This window comes from Protobothrops mucrosquamatus, unplaced genomic scaffold, assembly GCF_001527695.2.
Source record: "Protobothrops mucrosquamatus isolate PMUCROS unplaced genomic scaffold, P.Mucros_1.0 scaffold486, whole genome shotgun sequence".
NCBI lineage: Eukaryota > Metazoa > Chordata > Lepidosauria > Squamata > Viperidae > Protobothrops > Protobothrops mucrosquamatus.
Window position 1 is genome coordinate 256,366 of NW_015386805.1, and position 18,090 is coordinate 274,455.

An 18,090-nucleotide genomic window follows, 5' to 3' on the forward strand; every position below is an offset into this window, starting at 1 on the left:
CCCAAATTGGAAGTTTAACATCAAACTTGAGAAAATATTTTTGCCAAACTCTCAACAGTGCAGCCCTTATTATATGATTTCTAAAAGTTTTGTCAATCTTTTTTTGCATAAAAAGATAAGCATGCCACCCAAAGTACAAATCCCATCCTTCCAAGTTCAAAATCCTCTTATTAGATAAGTTAATCCAATCCGTCATCCACCATCTGACCTTTCTAATCTTGCTCTAATGCCCCTTTGGGCCCCAGTTTGCATCCTCATAACAAGTGAGCAGCAAAGCAAAGGAGTTTCTATTCCAATAAGTTCAGGGAGACTCCAGGACAAAATTCAACGGATGTTTCCTTCGGCACACTAGTATTCTTGGGTGTGCTTCACACTTCAACCCATGCCCAGGCAACATGCTGGAAGTGGATGATGGGATTTGTATTTTAAAACATCTGGAGAAACACCAAACCAAAGAAGGAGATACAAATAGAAGATAATATTGGTAGATCATAGTTGAACTGTGGGTCCTTGGTGCTCTCTGAGCTTGGCCGTTTTTTTGCGGACATTTCATTACCAAACTAGGCCATATCATCAGTATGCTGATCATGTTACCCAGTTTAGCATTGATGATGTTACTTAATTTGATAATGAAACATCTTCAAGAAAACAACCAAGCTCAAAAAGCACCAAGGACCACACAAGGAAGTAGACAGCACTACAATTTCTTCCAAATTCCATGTAATAAACATGCTACCTCTTTGGAGCCATACTAGAAGAAGAAAGAAACCTTTTTGTTGGCAGATTTTATGTTGCTCTATAGGCACTGTTCTAGCTTTCACTAATCTTGCGGTTGCTTCTGAAATGATTGGTTTTGAACAAGAGAGTTATAGGAAAGTTGAATATGTGAAGTTAATATGTTCATCCTTGCACTGAGCCATCAACTCAAATAAGGTTTCTTTGCCTCAGCTGGAGGGCATCAAAAGGAAAGGAATAGAAATATCACTGTGTTGTATTCCAGAGCCACAGCCTTGCAATCAATATAAGAATATATTAACAGAAAATATTATGGAAATTAACCTTATATGAAAAAATATACATAAATATAACTGCAAGTATAATAATAATAATACTATAATGAGACCTTTAGTTCTAAAAAACAAAACTTGTGATCTTTACCAACGCAGTATAGTATTATAAATGTGTATGGTCCTTTACAGAAAACAGCCTGTCTGGAAGAGGGAGGAGATAACAAACAAAGCATTGCAATATGAGAGCATATACAATTGATTCTTTGAAGTAGTACCAAGTCCAATTCAATGAAAACAAGTTTTTCTAATGCCCCTTACATATTTCAGACACCAATTCCCATCAGCTACAGTAACATTGCCTTTAGGGATTATCTTTTTTTAATTACAAATGATTAAATAAATATATTTGGGCATATTGCTAAAGCAATCAAGTCAACAATTTTTTAAATACAGGAAGAATATTAAGGAAGACATGTTTCACACTGAAGGGAAGTCCAGGCTGTCATACAGAATCCTCAGGGATCAGAAAAGAGGTGTAGAACTTTCCTCTACAGCTGAAGTTTAATTTTTGCATCTCCAGCAAGCCACTTGTATGCCTGATATGTCATTTTCAGGCTGGGTTTTCAGTATTCAGTGAATCTACTTGATAGCTCCACCCAAACAACCTTGTTAAAAGTTTACATCGCAGTTCTTGAAGTGCGATAGATGTATGAAGAAAAAAGACTGAAAGTGGAACCTTCCTTTAGCATGAATTTCACAAATTTCCGCCTACTAGGAAAACTGTGGCAGGTTTGCCATCACTTCTAGAGGTGTTCCTGAAATGGGGAATGTATCTGTGAGCTGGAAGTTCACCTGGATCTTTCACCTGGAGAGGTCACCATTTTTCCAAACTGAAACCTGGAGCATTCTGCTTGTTCCGGATTTTGGCCAAAAAAATATCTGAAGAGGTTTAAATGGATGAGTAGGGCAAAGCTGTTCCATCTTACTCTACTCTGTTGTTTTCCTTCTGACCTATGCACCGGTCAGCAGATTGATTTTCCCAGGTTCAGTAATGGCACACAGCAGCTAAGGGGATGTCTCCATTTCACTTAGCCATCACCACTCTTGAATTCTAGCATGACATACCCAAGTTATCAACCTGCTCTTATACTGGGAAAATAAAAGGTGAGGTGGGTGAGCTGGTTGGATATACTACTACTACTACTACTACTACTACTACTACTACTATACTATGAATCTAAGAGTGGTGATAACAGTGTGATGGAAGTATCGTAGCTAATCTTTTGTTAGTATGTACACATTGCCACTGTCTTTGCATTCAAGCAGAGACTATGCAATAGCCTACTTCTTATTTCTTCAATATTCCCAGCAGTTTCTTTTCACTACTTCCCTTTAGCTGTGTATCATCAGTAATGGCACTGACTTTTTCTGCTTTCCCTACCCCAAGCCTCTTTTGTCTAGAACACATATTATCAAAGAGAAATCCAACTAGAATTAAGAGGAAATTTCCTGACAGTGAGAACAATTAATCAGTGGAACGGCTTGCCTTCAGAAGTTGTGGGTGCTCCATCACTGGAGGCTTTTAAGAAGAGATTGGACAATCATTTGTCTAACATGATATAAGGTTTCCTGCTTGAACAGGGGGTTGGATTAGAAGACCTCCAAGATCCATTCCAACTCTGTTATCCTGTTATTCCATGCATGGATCAAACATACATATTTCAACCATATGTTTTTTTGTACATGGAATTCTTTATGCAATTAATATTTTACATATCTCTAATTTTCTTCAACAGCTTGAAGAGATCAGTCACTCTACCCCTTTATAACAGTCCATTGTTAAACCTAAAACAAAGACAATATTTCTTCTCCTTTGCATTACTGGAGTCAGGAGTATTCCTATGCAGAGTAAAACAAAGTCAACTTCTGTAATTAGGTTGTAGACATAACAACCTTTGGTTAATACCAAACCGCATCTGCAGCAATATTTAAACCAGCTCTGTTTAGAAGTTTCTGATTTGGACATTTAGTGTGGTCTTTAACCCTATTTGTACTAAAAATGGTCTCAGTTTTCCCAGATGAGGTTGAGTAGGTAACAATCTTTATTCTATAATAATAATAATAATAATAATAATAATAATAATAATAATAATAATAATAATAATAATAATAATAATAATAATAATAATAGTAGTAGTAGTAGTAGTAGTAGTAGTAGTAGTAGTAGTAGTAGTAAAGTTGGAAGGGACCTTGGAGGTCATCTAGTCCAAACCCCTGCTCAGCCAGGAAACCCTATACCATTTCAGACAAATGGCTGTCCAGTCTCTTCTTAAAAACTTCCAGTGTTGGAGCATTCACCACTTCTGGAGGCAGGTTGTTCCACTGGTTAATTGTTCTAACCGTCAGGAAGTTTCTCCTTAGTTCTAGGTCAGTGGTTCTCAACCTGTGGGTCGGGACCCCATTTGGGGTCGATCGACCATTTCATGGGGGTCGCCAAGCAAGGCTGTCCGCCATTTTTTTGCCCGCCATTTTTTTTGTCCGCCATTTTTTTCCCCTTTTCCGGCGGGTGCCTTACCTCCCTTGGGCTGGGCCAGCTGGTGGTCGGCCTGCTCCGTCTCTGCCGCTTGCCAGCTATGCCTTGGCCGGCACAGGGGGTGGAACCACGCATGTGCGGCATTCCCGGGCAGGGAAAGTCCTCAACTTACGACCGGTTGGGTAGTCCTCGACTTACGACCGGTTTAGTCCTCGACTTACAGCCGGTTTAGTCCTCGACTTACGACTGGTTTAGTCCTCGACTTACGACCAGTTGGGGTCACGGCATTAAAAAGGTTGAGAACCACTGTTCTAGGTTGCTTCTCTCTTTGGTTAGCTTCCATCCGTTGCTCCTTGTCCTGCCTTCAGGTGCTTTGGAAAATTGCTTGACTCCCTCTTCTTTGTGGCAGCCCCTGAGATATTGGAACACTGCTATCATGTCCCCCCTCGTCCTTCTCTTCATTAAACTAGACATACCCAATTCCAGCAACCGTTCCTTATATGTTTTAGCCTCCAGTCCCCTAATCATCTTTGTTGATAACCTGTTCCCAAACCATGAAGGGCTTTCAAGGTGACAAACCTTGAATTGCACCCAGAAGCAATGCAGCTCCCACAGGAGAAGTGATACATGTGCACACCAAGGTCTGCACAAAACCATGAGGGCCACTGAAGTAACACAAATCCAATTTAAAGTGGATAATTGCAATGGTGGCATGCAAGAAACAGAGCTAGTGACAAGAAGGAGAAAAGGGGGTAATTGATGATTTGTGGGAAATACAACCTGCCCTTTATTCACGCAAGATAAAAGACTGCCACCTTAAGTCATCAGCAGTCTGGATCTAGGACTTAATTTCTCGTTCGATAAACCTTGATCCCATAAGATTTATGTGCCTATGCATACACATGCATATATGTGCAAGAGAGAGATGTCAAAGTGTTTGTAAATTCCTGCCCAGCAAACTGACATAAACAAACGTTAAAGATGGGTGTAGAGTAGAAAATAAAAAGGAACATCAAGAGATTTGGAGAAAATGGAAATAAAACATAACAATAATATTTATTTAAGGCATTTAAACTTCTATTTCAATTAAAACTGTGCTGAGGCTTGTCTCTCCCAGTTTCATCCAACAAATTATCTGTTTTTTTTCTTATCTCAGAATTCTTTAGAATTTTTTTTTAGCTTATTCTATTGCTGTTATTGCTACTGTTTTTTATTACACACCTACTCTATTACTTTGCAACCCCCATCTTACCAATCTTCCTGGTCAGGGGAAAAGTTCCATTATGATATTTCTTCCTGTAGGATTTAACTTAAACTTGGGAAAACAAGACACTGCAAATAATTTCAGATACTTTTACTCAGTGAAAGGACCCCACAACTTCCTTCAATCATCTCAGGACTAAAGTGCAAGAGCCCTGCACCCCAGTGATAAGAGTTTAGTCAAAATGTTTTCTTGCATAAAATTCTTGGAAACAATTTTTTCCATCAAACTGAAGGAAAATAGGTGGAAGAAAATTTCTAATTTCAATAGAATGGATGTATGCCAGGTTGCATTAGGATAGCAGAAAAAGAAAATGACACAGAAGCATTAAGCAAAAGGTTTCTTTTTCTCTTAAATGTCTCTTTTTCAGTCTATTCAATGATGATTGTCCTCTTATTATGGTTCTCTCTTGGAGCTGCAATCACTAAGAAATTTGCAGAAAGAGCTTCTTATCATGTGGGAAATCTCAGAAGAGGTGTCAGAATATTTCCCATGAAATGGCAAGGCAGTCATCATTCTTTAATTGAATTAATGTACATCATTTATTTATATTTTTAAAATACAAGTCAGAAAAATGCAAGTCATTTTGAATATTTTAATAAAGCCAATCTCTTGGCATCCTAGCTTAATTCTCATCTTTCTATTCCTGTTCTTGCTGTCTTGTTGGGTCTACTCATGGGGAAGTATTACTTTTCATTTTAGACCTTTAAAATGATTTGAATATCTGCAAACTTTCTAAAAGCCCTTTTTATTTATCAGAAAGTATGCTGATATCATCTTATAAAAAGATAAACAAGGAAGTATCTCCTTTTTTAAAATAAAACCAGCTTTATTCACAAGTAGGTCTCTTTCTCAATTTTGAAGCAAAATTATGTTCCAGTTACTGCACATAAATATACTTCAGATGAGGTACAATGTTCATTTATGATGACAATTGAATCTTTACATTCATATAATTGAGAAACCTATTTCCCAATCTTCTTGCTATCTTTATAAAGTAGAAAGAAAACTAAAGCATCTTCTCTTTATCTCTGGGGACTTTACTATCCCATTTTTTCCCACTTATTCACAATATTTTACCTCTACGTTTCATCCCTGAATTGATAAAATAGAGGTTGCACTCCAATGTTATAATGAATACACATATAATGATTTTGAATTTAGTGAATCACCTTCCAATTTATGCCAGAAAAATGTTTGCTAGTCCCCCTCTCCTCTCCCTTTTATGCACCTGTCACAAGACAACAAAAATGTGGATCTTCTGGAGAAAAACAGACTAAAGAAGTAGAGTCCATATCCACACTCTACTGCAGGGGTGTCAAACTGCCGGCCCATGGGCCAGACACCTCACAATGAAACCGCGCCCACCCCATTGCCAGCAATGGGGGGAAAGTTCCGATACATCCTGCGAGGTCACGTGACGTCGCGAGTTTGACATGTCTGCTCTACTATATTCTTCAGATGCCACTTTCCCACACTGATCCCAAGTGGACTCTGAGATAGCTGAACAAAATTCTGTCCATATTTAGGGTACTTTGGCAGTTACTTATTCAGCCCACACTTCCAGCAGCCCCACTGATAAATTCTTCTGCTACTGTGTCCTTCCAGATTCTGTGCTTAGAAAGCAGCTACCAATAGCTTTCTCTTCTGTGTGCATATTTGTTTGCAAGCATGCAAATATGCATATAGACATAAAAATATATGTATACAAAGTTAAATTAAATGCATATAAGGACAGTTAAAACATCAACATAACAATTTGCAAGCCCAACAGCTTGCTCTAACGAATAAATTCCTTTTTTTTCATTTTTCCATATTTGGCTCAATATCATTTGCTACAGCTTCTGTAATAGCAGATTTTCAGTAGTGTGTGAATATAGTATTTGCCTGAGATGTGGAATGTTGTTGGTTTTAATTACTATTTTTCCTTACCTGAGCTACTGCTTTTGTTTTAGAACAGCTTACAGCTGCACAGTTTCATTGTTTTTTCTATTACTTGAAATAGAAAGGTTTCATTCCAGCTTCTAAATGGCTCAATAAATATTGCAAAGTACAGCCATTCTTATCCATCTAGATTTTAAAAATCGGAAGGGAAGGGAATGCTACATTGTTGGCCCTGATTTTTAAGAAATGGGTAGCTCAGGGGAAAAAAAATTATAATAAAAAAAATTCAGCCTTGTTTCAAGAATGACCTTCTGCCTCCCATTGATAACTACAGCTGTGGTAAGACAGCTGCAGGATCTATTTCTAACCCAGGTGAGGAGCATCCCTGCACAGTAACCAACTGAAGTACAGAGGTTTATTAGAATAAAGTAAAGTACCATAAATGAACTGGACAGCAATATTTGTGTCAGTACAAACCAGAAAAATTACTTTCAATGAAAAGCAGAAAAACACAGATGGAGGTCACATTCATGATAGGCTGTGGATAAATAGAAGATATTCTTGTCCTCTGGGAACCACTGATGGCCTGTATTTGTGATGTGGTCACCTTGCACTGTAGATATCCTCTTAATAATAATAAAAAAGTTGGAAGGGACCTTGGAGGTCATCTAGTCCAACCCCCTGCTCAGCCAGGAAACCCTATACTACTTCAGACAAATGGCTGTCCAGTCTCTTCTTAAAAACTTCCAGTGTTGGAGCATTCACAGCTTCTGGAGGCAGGTTGTTCCACTGATTAATTATTCTAACTCTCAGTAAATTTCTCCTTAGTTCTAGGTTGCTTCTCTCTTTGGTTAGTTTCCATCTGTTGCTTCTTGTCCTGTCTTCAGGCCCTTTGGAGAATAGCTTCTTTGTGGCAACCCCTGAGATATTGGAACCCTGCTATCATGTCACCCCTCATCCTTCTCTTCATTAAACTAGACATACCCAATTCCAGCAACCGTTCCTTATATGTTTTAGCCTCCAGTCCCCTAATCATCTTTGTTGCTCTTCTCTGTACTCTTTCTAGAGCAGGGGTGTCAAACTGCTGGCCCATAGGCCGGATGCGTCACACTAAAACCGCGCCCATCCCATTGCCAGCAATGGAAAAAAAGTCACAATATGTTGCAACACGTCACGTGACGTTGCGAGTTTGACAGCCATGTTCTAGAGTGTCAACATCTTTTTTACATCGTAGTGACCAAAACTGGATGCAGTATTTCAAGTGTGGCCTTTCCAAGGCATTGTAAAGTGGTATTAACACTTCACGTGATCTTGATTCTATCCCTCTGTTAATGCAGCCTAGCACTGTACTGGCTTTTTTGGCAACTGCTGGGTCATATTTAAGTGATTGTCCACTAGGACTCCGAGATCCCTCTCACAGTTACTACTATTGAACAAGGTACCACCTATACCAGTGGTGGCAAACCTTTTAGAGACCAAGTGCCCAAACTGCAACCCAAATCCCACTTATGTATCGCCAGGTGCTGGGTGGGTGTGGCTATGGTGGAAATGGCAGACTGGGTCGATGTGGCCAGGGTGGGCGTGGCGAACTCGATGTTGCTTTGGCGGGTGGGGCAGTGGGCAGGAGGGCATCTTGCTCAGCAGGTGGGAGGACATGGGGAGGCTCCTGAGCCCCACAGCTCTTCCGAGGGGGGGAGGAGGGGCTGTGCTGGGATTGGGGCTCCTCGTGCTTTCTGCTGCCCGCCTGCGCTCTTCTGCCGAAGATGCTGTGGCTCCGCTTGCCTGGCAGGGCAGGGGCATGCTCGCGCATGGAGACGCACATATGGCTGCTTTCCGTGCCTGCTTCCGCCAAAAGTTGCTCCCTTTATAGCCTCTTGCCTATTCCCAGACTGCGCATGTGCAGCTCTGCGGAAAGCTGCGCATGCGCGGAGAGGAGGAGGGAGCAGGACGGCCCAGCAATGGCTGGCGTGCCACCAGAGACAGCTCCGCGTGCCACCTGTGGCACGTGTGCCATAGGTTCGCCACCACAGAACTATATTATACCTGTGCATTTGTTTTTTCATTTTGTTAGATAGCGCCCAATGTTCAAGTCTGTCAAGATCCTTCTGTATCTTAAGCCTATCTTCTGGAATGTTGGCTATTCCTGCCAGCTTGGACTATGGATTGCTACCTCTACTTGCTAATTTTCCAAGCATTCCAGATTAATTATAAAAAGTGGAAAGAGGGGAACATAACCAAGGCAGAATATCAGTAAATAGCCTGAGCCTGCAAAGATGAAGTGAGGAAAGCTAAGGCTCAAAATGAACTAAGGCTTGCGATAAAAGTATAAAATAACAAAAAAAGCTTCTTTCAAAATGTAAAAAAACAAGACAAAGGTTAAGGAAATGATTGGTCCATTAGTGGAAGAAAGTGGCAAGAAGGTGACAAGCAACAGGAAGAAAACAAAACTACTTAATTCATTTTTTGTATCCGTATGTACACAAAGGGAAAAAACAGTCCAACCTATCAAAAACAGTACCTTAAAAAACAGATTAGAAACACAAATTATTAAAGGCAAGAAAATGGTAAGTGAGCACCTGTCCACCCTAGATGAGTTCAAATCACCAGGACCAGATAGATTACACCCCAGGATTCTGAAGGGACTGGCAGATGTGATCTCAGAACCACTGAACTATATTTTTCAAAGAGCCTGGAGCACTGGGGAACTACCAGAGGACTGGAAAAAAGCTGATGTAGTTCCCATCTTCAAAAAAGGGAAAAAATGGATCCAGGAAACTACAGACCTATCAGCCTGACCTCAATACCTGGGAAGATTCTGGAAAAGATAATCAAGCAACGAATCAGCGAACACTTAGAGGCAAACAAAGTCATTACCAAAGCCAACATGGGTCTGTCAAGAACAGATCATGCCAGACAAATCTTATTGCATTCTTTGACCAGGTGACAAAATTAGTGGACCAGAGGAATGCTGTGGATATAATTTACTTGGACTTCAGTAAGGCATTTGATAAAGTAGATCACAACCTACTACTTGATAAAATAGAAAAATGTGGGTTAGATTACATCACCACCAGATGGATTCGTAGCTGGCTGATCAGCCGTACTCAGCATGTGGTCCTCAATGGAACCGCATCTACATGGAGGGAAGTGTGTAGTGGGGTGCCCCAGGGCTCTGTTCTGGGCCCAGTGCTCTTCAACATCTTCATCAATGATTTGAATGAGGGGATAGATGGGGAACTCATCAAATTTGCAGACGACACCAAGCTGGCAGGAATAGCCAACACTCCAGAAGACAGGCTTAGTATACAGGAGGATCTGGACAGACTTGAACACTGGGCGCTATCTAACAAAATGAAATTCAATGGTGAAAAAAGTAAGGTTCTACATTTAGGCAAGAAAAACCAAATGTACAGGTATAGTATAGGTGGTACCTTGTTCAATAGTAGTAACTGTGAGTGGGATCTCGGAGACCTAGTGGACAATCATTTAAATATGAGCCAGCAGTGTGCTGCAGCTGCCAAAAAAAGCCAACACAGTGCTGGGCTACATTAACAGAGGGATAGAATCAAGATCACGTGAAGTATTAATACCACTTTACAATGCCTTGGTAAGGCAACACTTGGAATACTGCATCCAGTTTTGGTCACCACGATGTAAAAAAGATATTGAGACTCTAGAAAGAGTACAGAGAAGAGCAACAAAGATGATTAGGGGACTGGAGGCTAAAACATATAAGGAACGGTTGCTGGAACTGGGTATGTCTAGTTTAATGAAGAGAAGGACAAGGGGGGATATGATAGCAGTGTTCCAATATCTCAGGGGCTGCCACAAAGAAGAGGGAGTCAAGCTATTTTCCAAAGCGCCTGAAGGCAGGACAAGAAGCAATGGATGAAAACTAACCAAAGAGAGAAGCAACCTAGAACTAAGAAGAAACTTCCTGATAGTTAGAACAATTAGCCAGTGGAACAACCTGCCTCCAGAAGCGGTGAATGCTCCAACACTGGAAGTTTTGAAGAAGAAACTGGACAGCCATTTGTCTGAAATGGTATAAGGTTACCTGCCTGAGCAGGGGGTTGGACTTGATGACCTCCAAGGTCCCTTCCAACTTTATTATTATTATTATTATTATTATTATTATTATTATTATTATTATTATTATTATTATTATTATTATTATTATTATAGAGAGGGGAGGGAGGGAAGGAGGGAGAGAGGGAGGGAGAGAGAGAGAGAGAGAGAGAGGAGGGAGGGAGGGAGAGAGAGAGAGAGAAGAGAGAGAGAGATTACTGTGGCATAGTACATCATCAAGGCTGCTAAATCAAGTAGAATACAATCTTTCTAAGCACATATAGTGGGAAGTAGGAATAACCTTGAGGAATAGGAGGAAGAATTGCAACCAAGACAATGGTCCAATAAAAGAAATCTGAGTCTGGGTCAGAAATGCAATTTAGGAAAGCATCTCAAAGATGATTCTTGCTTTCATGAAGATTAAGGAGAGAGGGAGGAAGTTGCAAGATTTTGTAATTGTAAGCTTACATTAAGCATATTAAAAACAGTATTAATATTTATAACTGTTTTCCTAGTCTGGTACACCTTAAAGGGCTAACAGGCCCTAATGTAAATCCTCACTGGAAAAGCACCTATCATTGTCCTACCCAATCAGGAGGGCACGGTTAAATTCACTGTTGTGCCTGCAGAATCTCAAATTTAAAAAAGGCCCAAAGAAAAATTATTTGCTTCTCCCACACTACCTTCCTCCAACATGAAAGATGTGGCTGGCACCGAAAGGGATCTGTGTTTACAATTTGTTTCCACAGCAACAATCTGCAATTTTAATACTGTGTTCTCAGAGAGCTCACAAACCAACAAAGCAAAGATCTGAAAGAGAGATGGCACAACAATCCTTTCTCTGGGTACTCAGCAGCACTAATACCATTTGATTCTGTCTTTCTCGTAAACACAAACACACATATTATACACATGCATTCCACTGACAGTAACATCATAGCTAACAAGCATTATAACACTTCTTAGATATGTGACCAGTCCCTTGTGCACTCTCTGTTGGATTTCAGCTTGTCTTGTTAGTTACAAATATTTTATCAAAACCTTCTGCTGCGAACTGTCCAATAAATATATGTACAAAATGCAACATTAGTTTTCCTCTGTGAAATCTCTCAGAATACATTATGTGGCTCTGCAGGGTATAATACTGTTACATAATACTTGTATGTAATGGAACATAATGTTGGTAAAATCCACATTTTAGTGTATTCTGGAAAGCAGTAGGTACATCTGAAATATCCGGCATCCATAATATCATGTCCATATTATAATAATATGAACTCTCTGGGCCATCTAGCAGGCTTTCTACGAACACAACTTTCTTTCCCCCTATAAGGTTGGTGTTAAAGGTTAACCCCATCTCTGTTAGCCTTCTGGAAGGCCCTTTCACCAGCCTTGGGACCTCAAGGGACAGCCTGCAAGGTGGCTGGCTGAGATTAAGTGATCTTTGTTCTCCTGCTTACTGAATTTTATCTGTTTATTTTATGTCTTGTCTGTTTATTTTTTCTTGTTTTAGATTGCTATTGAGTTTTTAACTGTTGTTGTGTTGCATGCTGTACAGAGTCACATGTTTCTAAGATGGGTGGCTATATAAATGTGCTAAATAAAAAATAAGGCTTTGTTTCCAATTAAGTCTGTGACATTACAACACTAATAAGCCATACACTGATTACAACATTGATAAGCCATACATACAGAGGGGGGGGGGGGTTGCAACCCTCACATGATATATTAACAGCACCAGTCAACCAGCTTAGCCAGTGGTGCTGGGTGCTGGGAGTGATGCAATTTCCCCAACCACATCAACATTTCAAGAGTCCTGTTCTCAACTCCTAGAATACCAAGCAAGTTCTATAATACCACATTCTCATACAATGAACTAAATGAAATTTTATAGAGAGAAATTAACATTACAACAACCCTCCCAATTGTTCTGAAAAAAAATGTCATCATGAATTCTTAATGTGCACAAAGTGAAAAAAAACCCCTTCTGCTACATACATTGCACTGGAAAGCTTGTTTAGTGCTGGCACTAGCACAATTTTCACTGTGCTCCACATTGACAGTGCATTTACAGATTATATAATATATAAAGTCTGAATTTTAAGTGCATAGATTTCATTACTCTTGAGCTAAATTCTAATTCAACTGTGTATGGGGATTTACAAATTTTGCATATTTTCCGTTATGGGTTTGTGCTATTTCCTTTTCTGTGAATTAAAAGAGCATGGACATATATTTATATTGAATGCATTTTTATCCAGAATAGGCATTTCAGTATTCCTTTGCTCCTTTTAAAAACATTTTTGTATGTATTTTTTTTAAGGTGATGGCTGAATTACAACATTTGGAGGAATAAATGATCCAAAGGGTAATCAAGTTCTATTTGGAATCTTCCTCTGGGGAATAAGAATTACGGTATATCCTTGTTCTTAAAATGCAGCTATCACATCTCCTACTTTGATTTAGAAATGAGAGGTTCTTGGTGCTCTCTGAGCTTGGTTGTTTTCTTGCAGATATTTCATTGCCCAAACTAGGTAACATCAACAGTGCTAGTAGGGAGTGGGGTTTGTTCTCAATAGGGGCTTACCTTCTCAGTGTTCCTGGGAATAGTATTGGAGGTTCTTTGGTTTGGCTGTTACTGTTAGTTTGTTTGTCAGTTCCTTGATTTGGGTATTGTTTACTTGATTGTTGGTCTGATGTTAATCTTGATGTTAATCTATGCTCATCTGTGTGTTAATTGCTGGTGGGGAGGTGTTTTGGTCTCTTGGTTCCTTTTTGGCTTGTTGATTGTCTCTATTGCATAGTAAGTAGATGTTATTTATGTCGATGCCTCTGTTGATGGCCAATTTGCCAAGCTGCTAGGCTTCCAGGAATTCTCCAGCATTTTTGGACTTGGTTTGAGAGCAAACTCCATTCCTTACTAGCAATGATGATATTACTTAATTTGGATAATAAAACGTCTGCAAGAAAACAACCAAACTCAGACAGCACCAAGGACCCCTCATTTCAACCCTGAGTTACAAATAGTCTCTTTTGTGAAACAGAAATATACAACTGGGTATCATTAGTATGTTGATTGATATCTTATCCAGAACTGATGGATCCTCTCTTTATCAGTTTCACATAGACATTAAACATGGGCAATAAGATTGAACCCTGCAGCCCCCTAAGCTGGAATAAACAGGTGCTTAATTAACTATGGCCTCCTTCCAGAACCACTGATGATGAGCAATTGGCACTGCTGCCAGCTCTCATGGTTATAGAAAAATATCTATGATTAATGCCACTGAGAGATTTGTTTGGACCATAGAATTAATCAATTAATACAGGTCAATTAATACAAGAGTGACCAATACAATTTCCATTCTATGCCCAAGTCTGAACCTTGACTCAAAGAGATCAAGATAATTAGCTCCATCTAAGACTTTTTGTAAGTGATATCCGCTTACTTTCTCTAAGTTCCTCCCTAAGCAGGAAAGGTTAGAAACAGATGACAGCTATCTAATACAGCCAGAGTAAAGGATGGCTTCTTGAGGAAGAAATGTACTGTAGCCACCCTCAAGGGAAAAAAAAAAGATATGATTTCTTCCCTCAAAGAAGCAGTAACCGCCTCTTGTATTCAGGTGCATATCTTATATCCTTAGTGGCCTTCCAAAGATGAAGCCCACAGACCACAAAACTGAAGTGTAAGAGAGACCTGTCCATTTCTTCAGAATTCACAAGCTCAAGCAAATACCAGATGATTTCAAAACACAGTTTCCAAGTCACGTCCTTTGGAGCTATACATGCAGCATTGCAGTACATATGAATGATTTTTCTCAACTAAACAACTGGCAAAAATGTTACATCAGCCTGCAGGGAGATATGACTTGCCTCTCTTTCCTCAAAGGGGAACAAGCCACTGTAAACAGTGCCAGTGAATGACATTCTGCTAATGCAATAAGAACTGATTGCTTTACTGATGCTTTACTATTCTTATTGCTGCTGACCTTGGACTCATAGCAGTATTTGGTCGTACTCGGACCTTGTTTCCATCAGAATGCTCTGGACATTACCTTTTGCTGCTTCATCACTGAGAGCTTCTTGGTAAACCAAGGAGCCCCCCAGGATCAGGGTATACTGAGAAGTCTCTTGAGAACAATCTCATCAATGCTCACAATATAAAACAAGTTAAATCCATATGTTCTCTAAGATAGGACCAATGGTGGGATTCAAATATGTGAACAACTGGTTCTCTGTGTGGATGCTGCTTCCAGAAGTCCATTCTGGGCCTGGGCAACAAAAAATTAGCTACCGGTTCTGCCACACTGATGCGAACTGGCTGAATCCCACCACTAGATAGGACCATCTAATCCAGGGGTGTCAAACTTGCAACGTCACGTGATGTGTTGTGACATATCGCCACTTTTTTCTCATTGCCGGCAATGGAGTGGGCACGGTTTCAGCATGACGCATCCAGCCCGTGGGCCAGCAGTTTGACAGCCCTGATCTAGTCAGTCCACCATGCTTCATAGTTCAATGGTGATAACTCACAAAGCTGTCCAAAAACTGACCAGACTATGTAAAAAATACTCAATAATGTGCTCTTTCAGATCATAGGCCACCTGTTCCAAAATAAAGATTCAGTTAGATCTTATACTGGGGAAACTTGTGTAATGTATAACAAATCCTGGGAATAAATATAACATCAGAACAATTAATTCTGTACAGACAGATTGTTGCATAAATGTGATAGAGACATTACATACCCTTTAACTTCTATAATAGTTAATCTGTTCTAGAATTAATAATAATTTAGTCACCTTTCCCCAGCCAGGTTGCTTCCAGAAGATTAGATAGGTTGGAAGTTCTGGATCTCAATTCCATTACATGAGAAGGAAGGATTGTCTTAGCCAAGAATTCTTGTATACAACAGGGTTTCATTTCAAAGTATCCAATATTCTATTTTGGCAATGAAAAAGGCCAGTGAAATAATAGGACTACACCAAATGCTCTCTATAAACTTTAATTACACATCAGTCTTATTCTTAAATTAAAGTTTACATGATTTCAAATTTTCTTTCCTAGAACAACTTTGGCCAAAATTCTGTTACAGAACTGTGATTTCCATAATCCTTACCCAGAGACCCAATGCATTTAAATACCACAAGGTTTGGGAAGGTTGTCTTAGAACCTATGCCACTATTAGCCTTTTTATATAAATATATAGCAATTCTGTAGCCAAGTTAACAACACTAGCACCAACCAGTCTTGCTCTAAGTCATGCCATCATATATATTTGTCAGCACAGAAAAATAAAAAGGGAAATAAAAACAAAATACATGTCTAAACGCTTGTTACATTTTTCTCTCTTTTGCAAACAACTCATTTTGATCACACATGCTGCCCTCAAAGTCGTGTTTAAACATAAGCAAGGAACAAACTGATTCATTAAATATATATATGGAATGCCACTGCTTACCTGTCAGGTGATCAGCAAGGACAAGACAGCAACGGGAGGACACAGAGGAGAAAAAAGAGCTAGAAGGGATCATTCACAGCTTATAAAGGATATGGATTGCACACCATCTTGATGCACCAGCTACGAGGACTGGTCGTCTGTTTTAGGCAGAAGAAAACCACGGGGGCCAAATCAGGATACGGCACATTTGGGTCCAGTGGGGGCACATCACCATCGTCCTCATTGTCCTCTAAATCTGGGGACGGTAGTGGCTGCTCCAGTGAAGTTGGTGGCTCACTTATTCCCAGGTCCACATGTTCCAGGGAGCACATTGTGGGGCTGTTGTGAATCGATGGGCTCCCCAAATGCCAGGCAGAGGAGTGGTGGGAGCCATGCTCTGCCATGCTGGCACAAAATGAGAACTCCTGAAATACATAAAAAGGTAGTTGAACATTTCCTCCCAGTGGATAATACAGCAATAGCAATAGCACTTAGACTTATATACTGCTTCACAATGCTTTACAGCCCTCTCTAAGCAATTTACAGAGTCATCATATTGTCCCCAACAATCTGGGTCCTCATTTTACCAACCTCAGAAGGACAGAAAGATGAGTCAATTTTGAGCTGGTGAGAATGGAACTGCCAAACTGCTGGTAGCCTGCAATACTGCATTCTAACCACTGTGCCACACAGACCATGATTCTCTCTCATTTTTGGCTTTGACAGCACTGGGAAGAAACAATGTTGAACCATGAAATTATTTGTTAAAGTTCCAGTTCATACTGAACACATTTTTGCCATTCCTTTTTGTGCTATTTAAATGAAAAACATTTTATTTCATTTTTTTAAAATAAAGTAATTATTACCATCCACCAATAACAACCAAAGGAGTCTGCACCATCCTGATTAGTATACTGGGGGTGTGAGTTGTCTGGATTCACGACCAAATGCATTGGCAACTCAACTAATATGCCCTGCAAAGTTGCCTTGTGTTGTGGGATGAGTGTCAGAATGTTAAATGTGACTCGGGTTGCAAACTGTGCCTATAATGATGTAATCCACAGAATGTTTCACCACATGATGACTGGATCTATCACATCCTTTATTTCCTTTTAAAACTGAATGCAGTGTGATTCAGCAATAAAAGCAAATATGTTTTTACACAATGCATCACTAAAATGGAATTCACAGCCATCCTATAAAAGGATGACATTCAATTTAGATGGGTTTAAAAGGTGTTTGGACCAATTATTTTTAAAAAGTAGGAATCAGTCACTACTTACACTACTCTGGGACTACAAACAATATAACTTTAATATTAGCTGCTGAGAAACAGCAGGCCCTCCTTTCCATACTTTGGAGCTTCCTGAATCTTTCTAGTTGACTATTGACTGGCACAGAATCCTGGATCAGACAGGCCTTTTTTGACCCAGCAGTCTCTTTGTATGTACCAATCTGATTGTGCAACTTGGCATTTAATCTTCTCAGATGTCTCACTCCATTTATTCACTTCATCTCCAAATACAGTACTTCCAATGGTAATTATAAAATTATGAAATTGCTGCTTTATCAAACCAATATCAATCCTAAATTCAAACTATAAACCACATTAATAGATCCATATATGCCATGAAAACTCCATTTTCTTTTCAAAAGCATTCTACCTTAGCAAGATAATTGTATGAACAATGATGGGAGAATGATTATATTGCCACAGCAGAGGAATGGATTGTGAAAGTATCAAAATCAAAGAAATGGCAAAATCGAGGGGGGGAAAAGAACAATTTTTTAAAAGATTGGAATATGGACATCTTGCTAAAAGAAGAAAATAATGAAATGATGGCTTACCAGTCTGAAGATTGAATTTGATTAAATGTGAGGCTGAAGGAACATA

At 39.6% G+C, this 18,090-nt stretch overlaps 1 protein-coding gene across 1 annotated transcript in view; it reads right to left on the reverse strand.

Annotated features, from left to right (window-relative positions):
• Positions 1–16,600, reverse strand: part of CACNA1I (calcium voltage-gated channel subunit alpha1 I) — a gene marked incomplete at its 3' end in the record, with an annotated part of 271,333 nt that extends 254,733 nt beyond the window's left edge. Inside the window, exon 1 of the mRNA XM_029284278.1 lies at positions 16,311–16,600. Within this exon, the coding sequence (XP_029140111.1) occupies positions 16,311–16,600 (290 nt within the window). The remainder of the gene's footprint in view (positions 1–16,310) is intronic.
• Between the last annotated feature and the right edge of the window lie 1,490 nt (positions 16,601–18,090).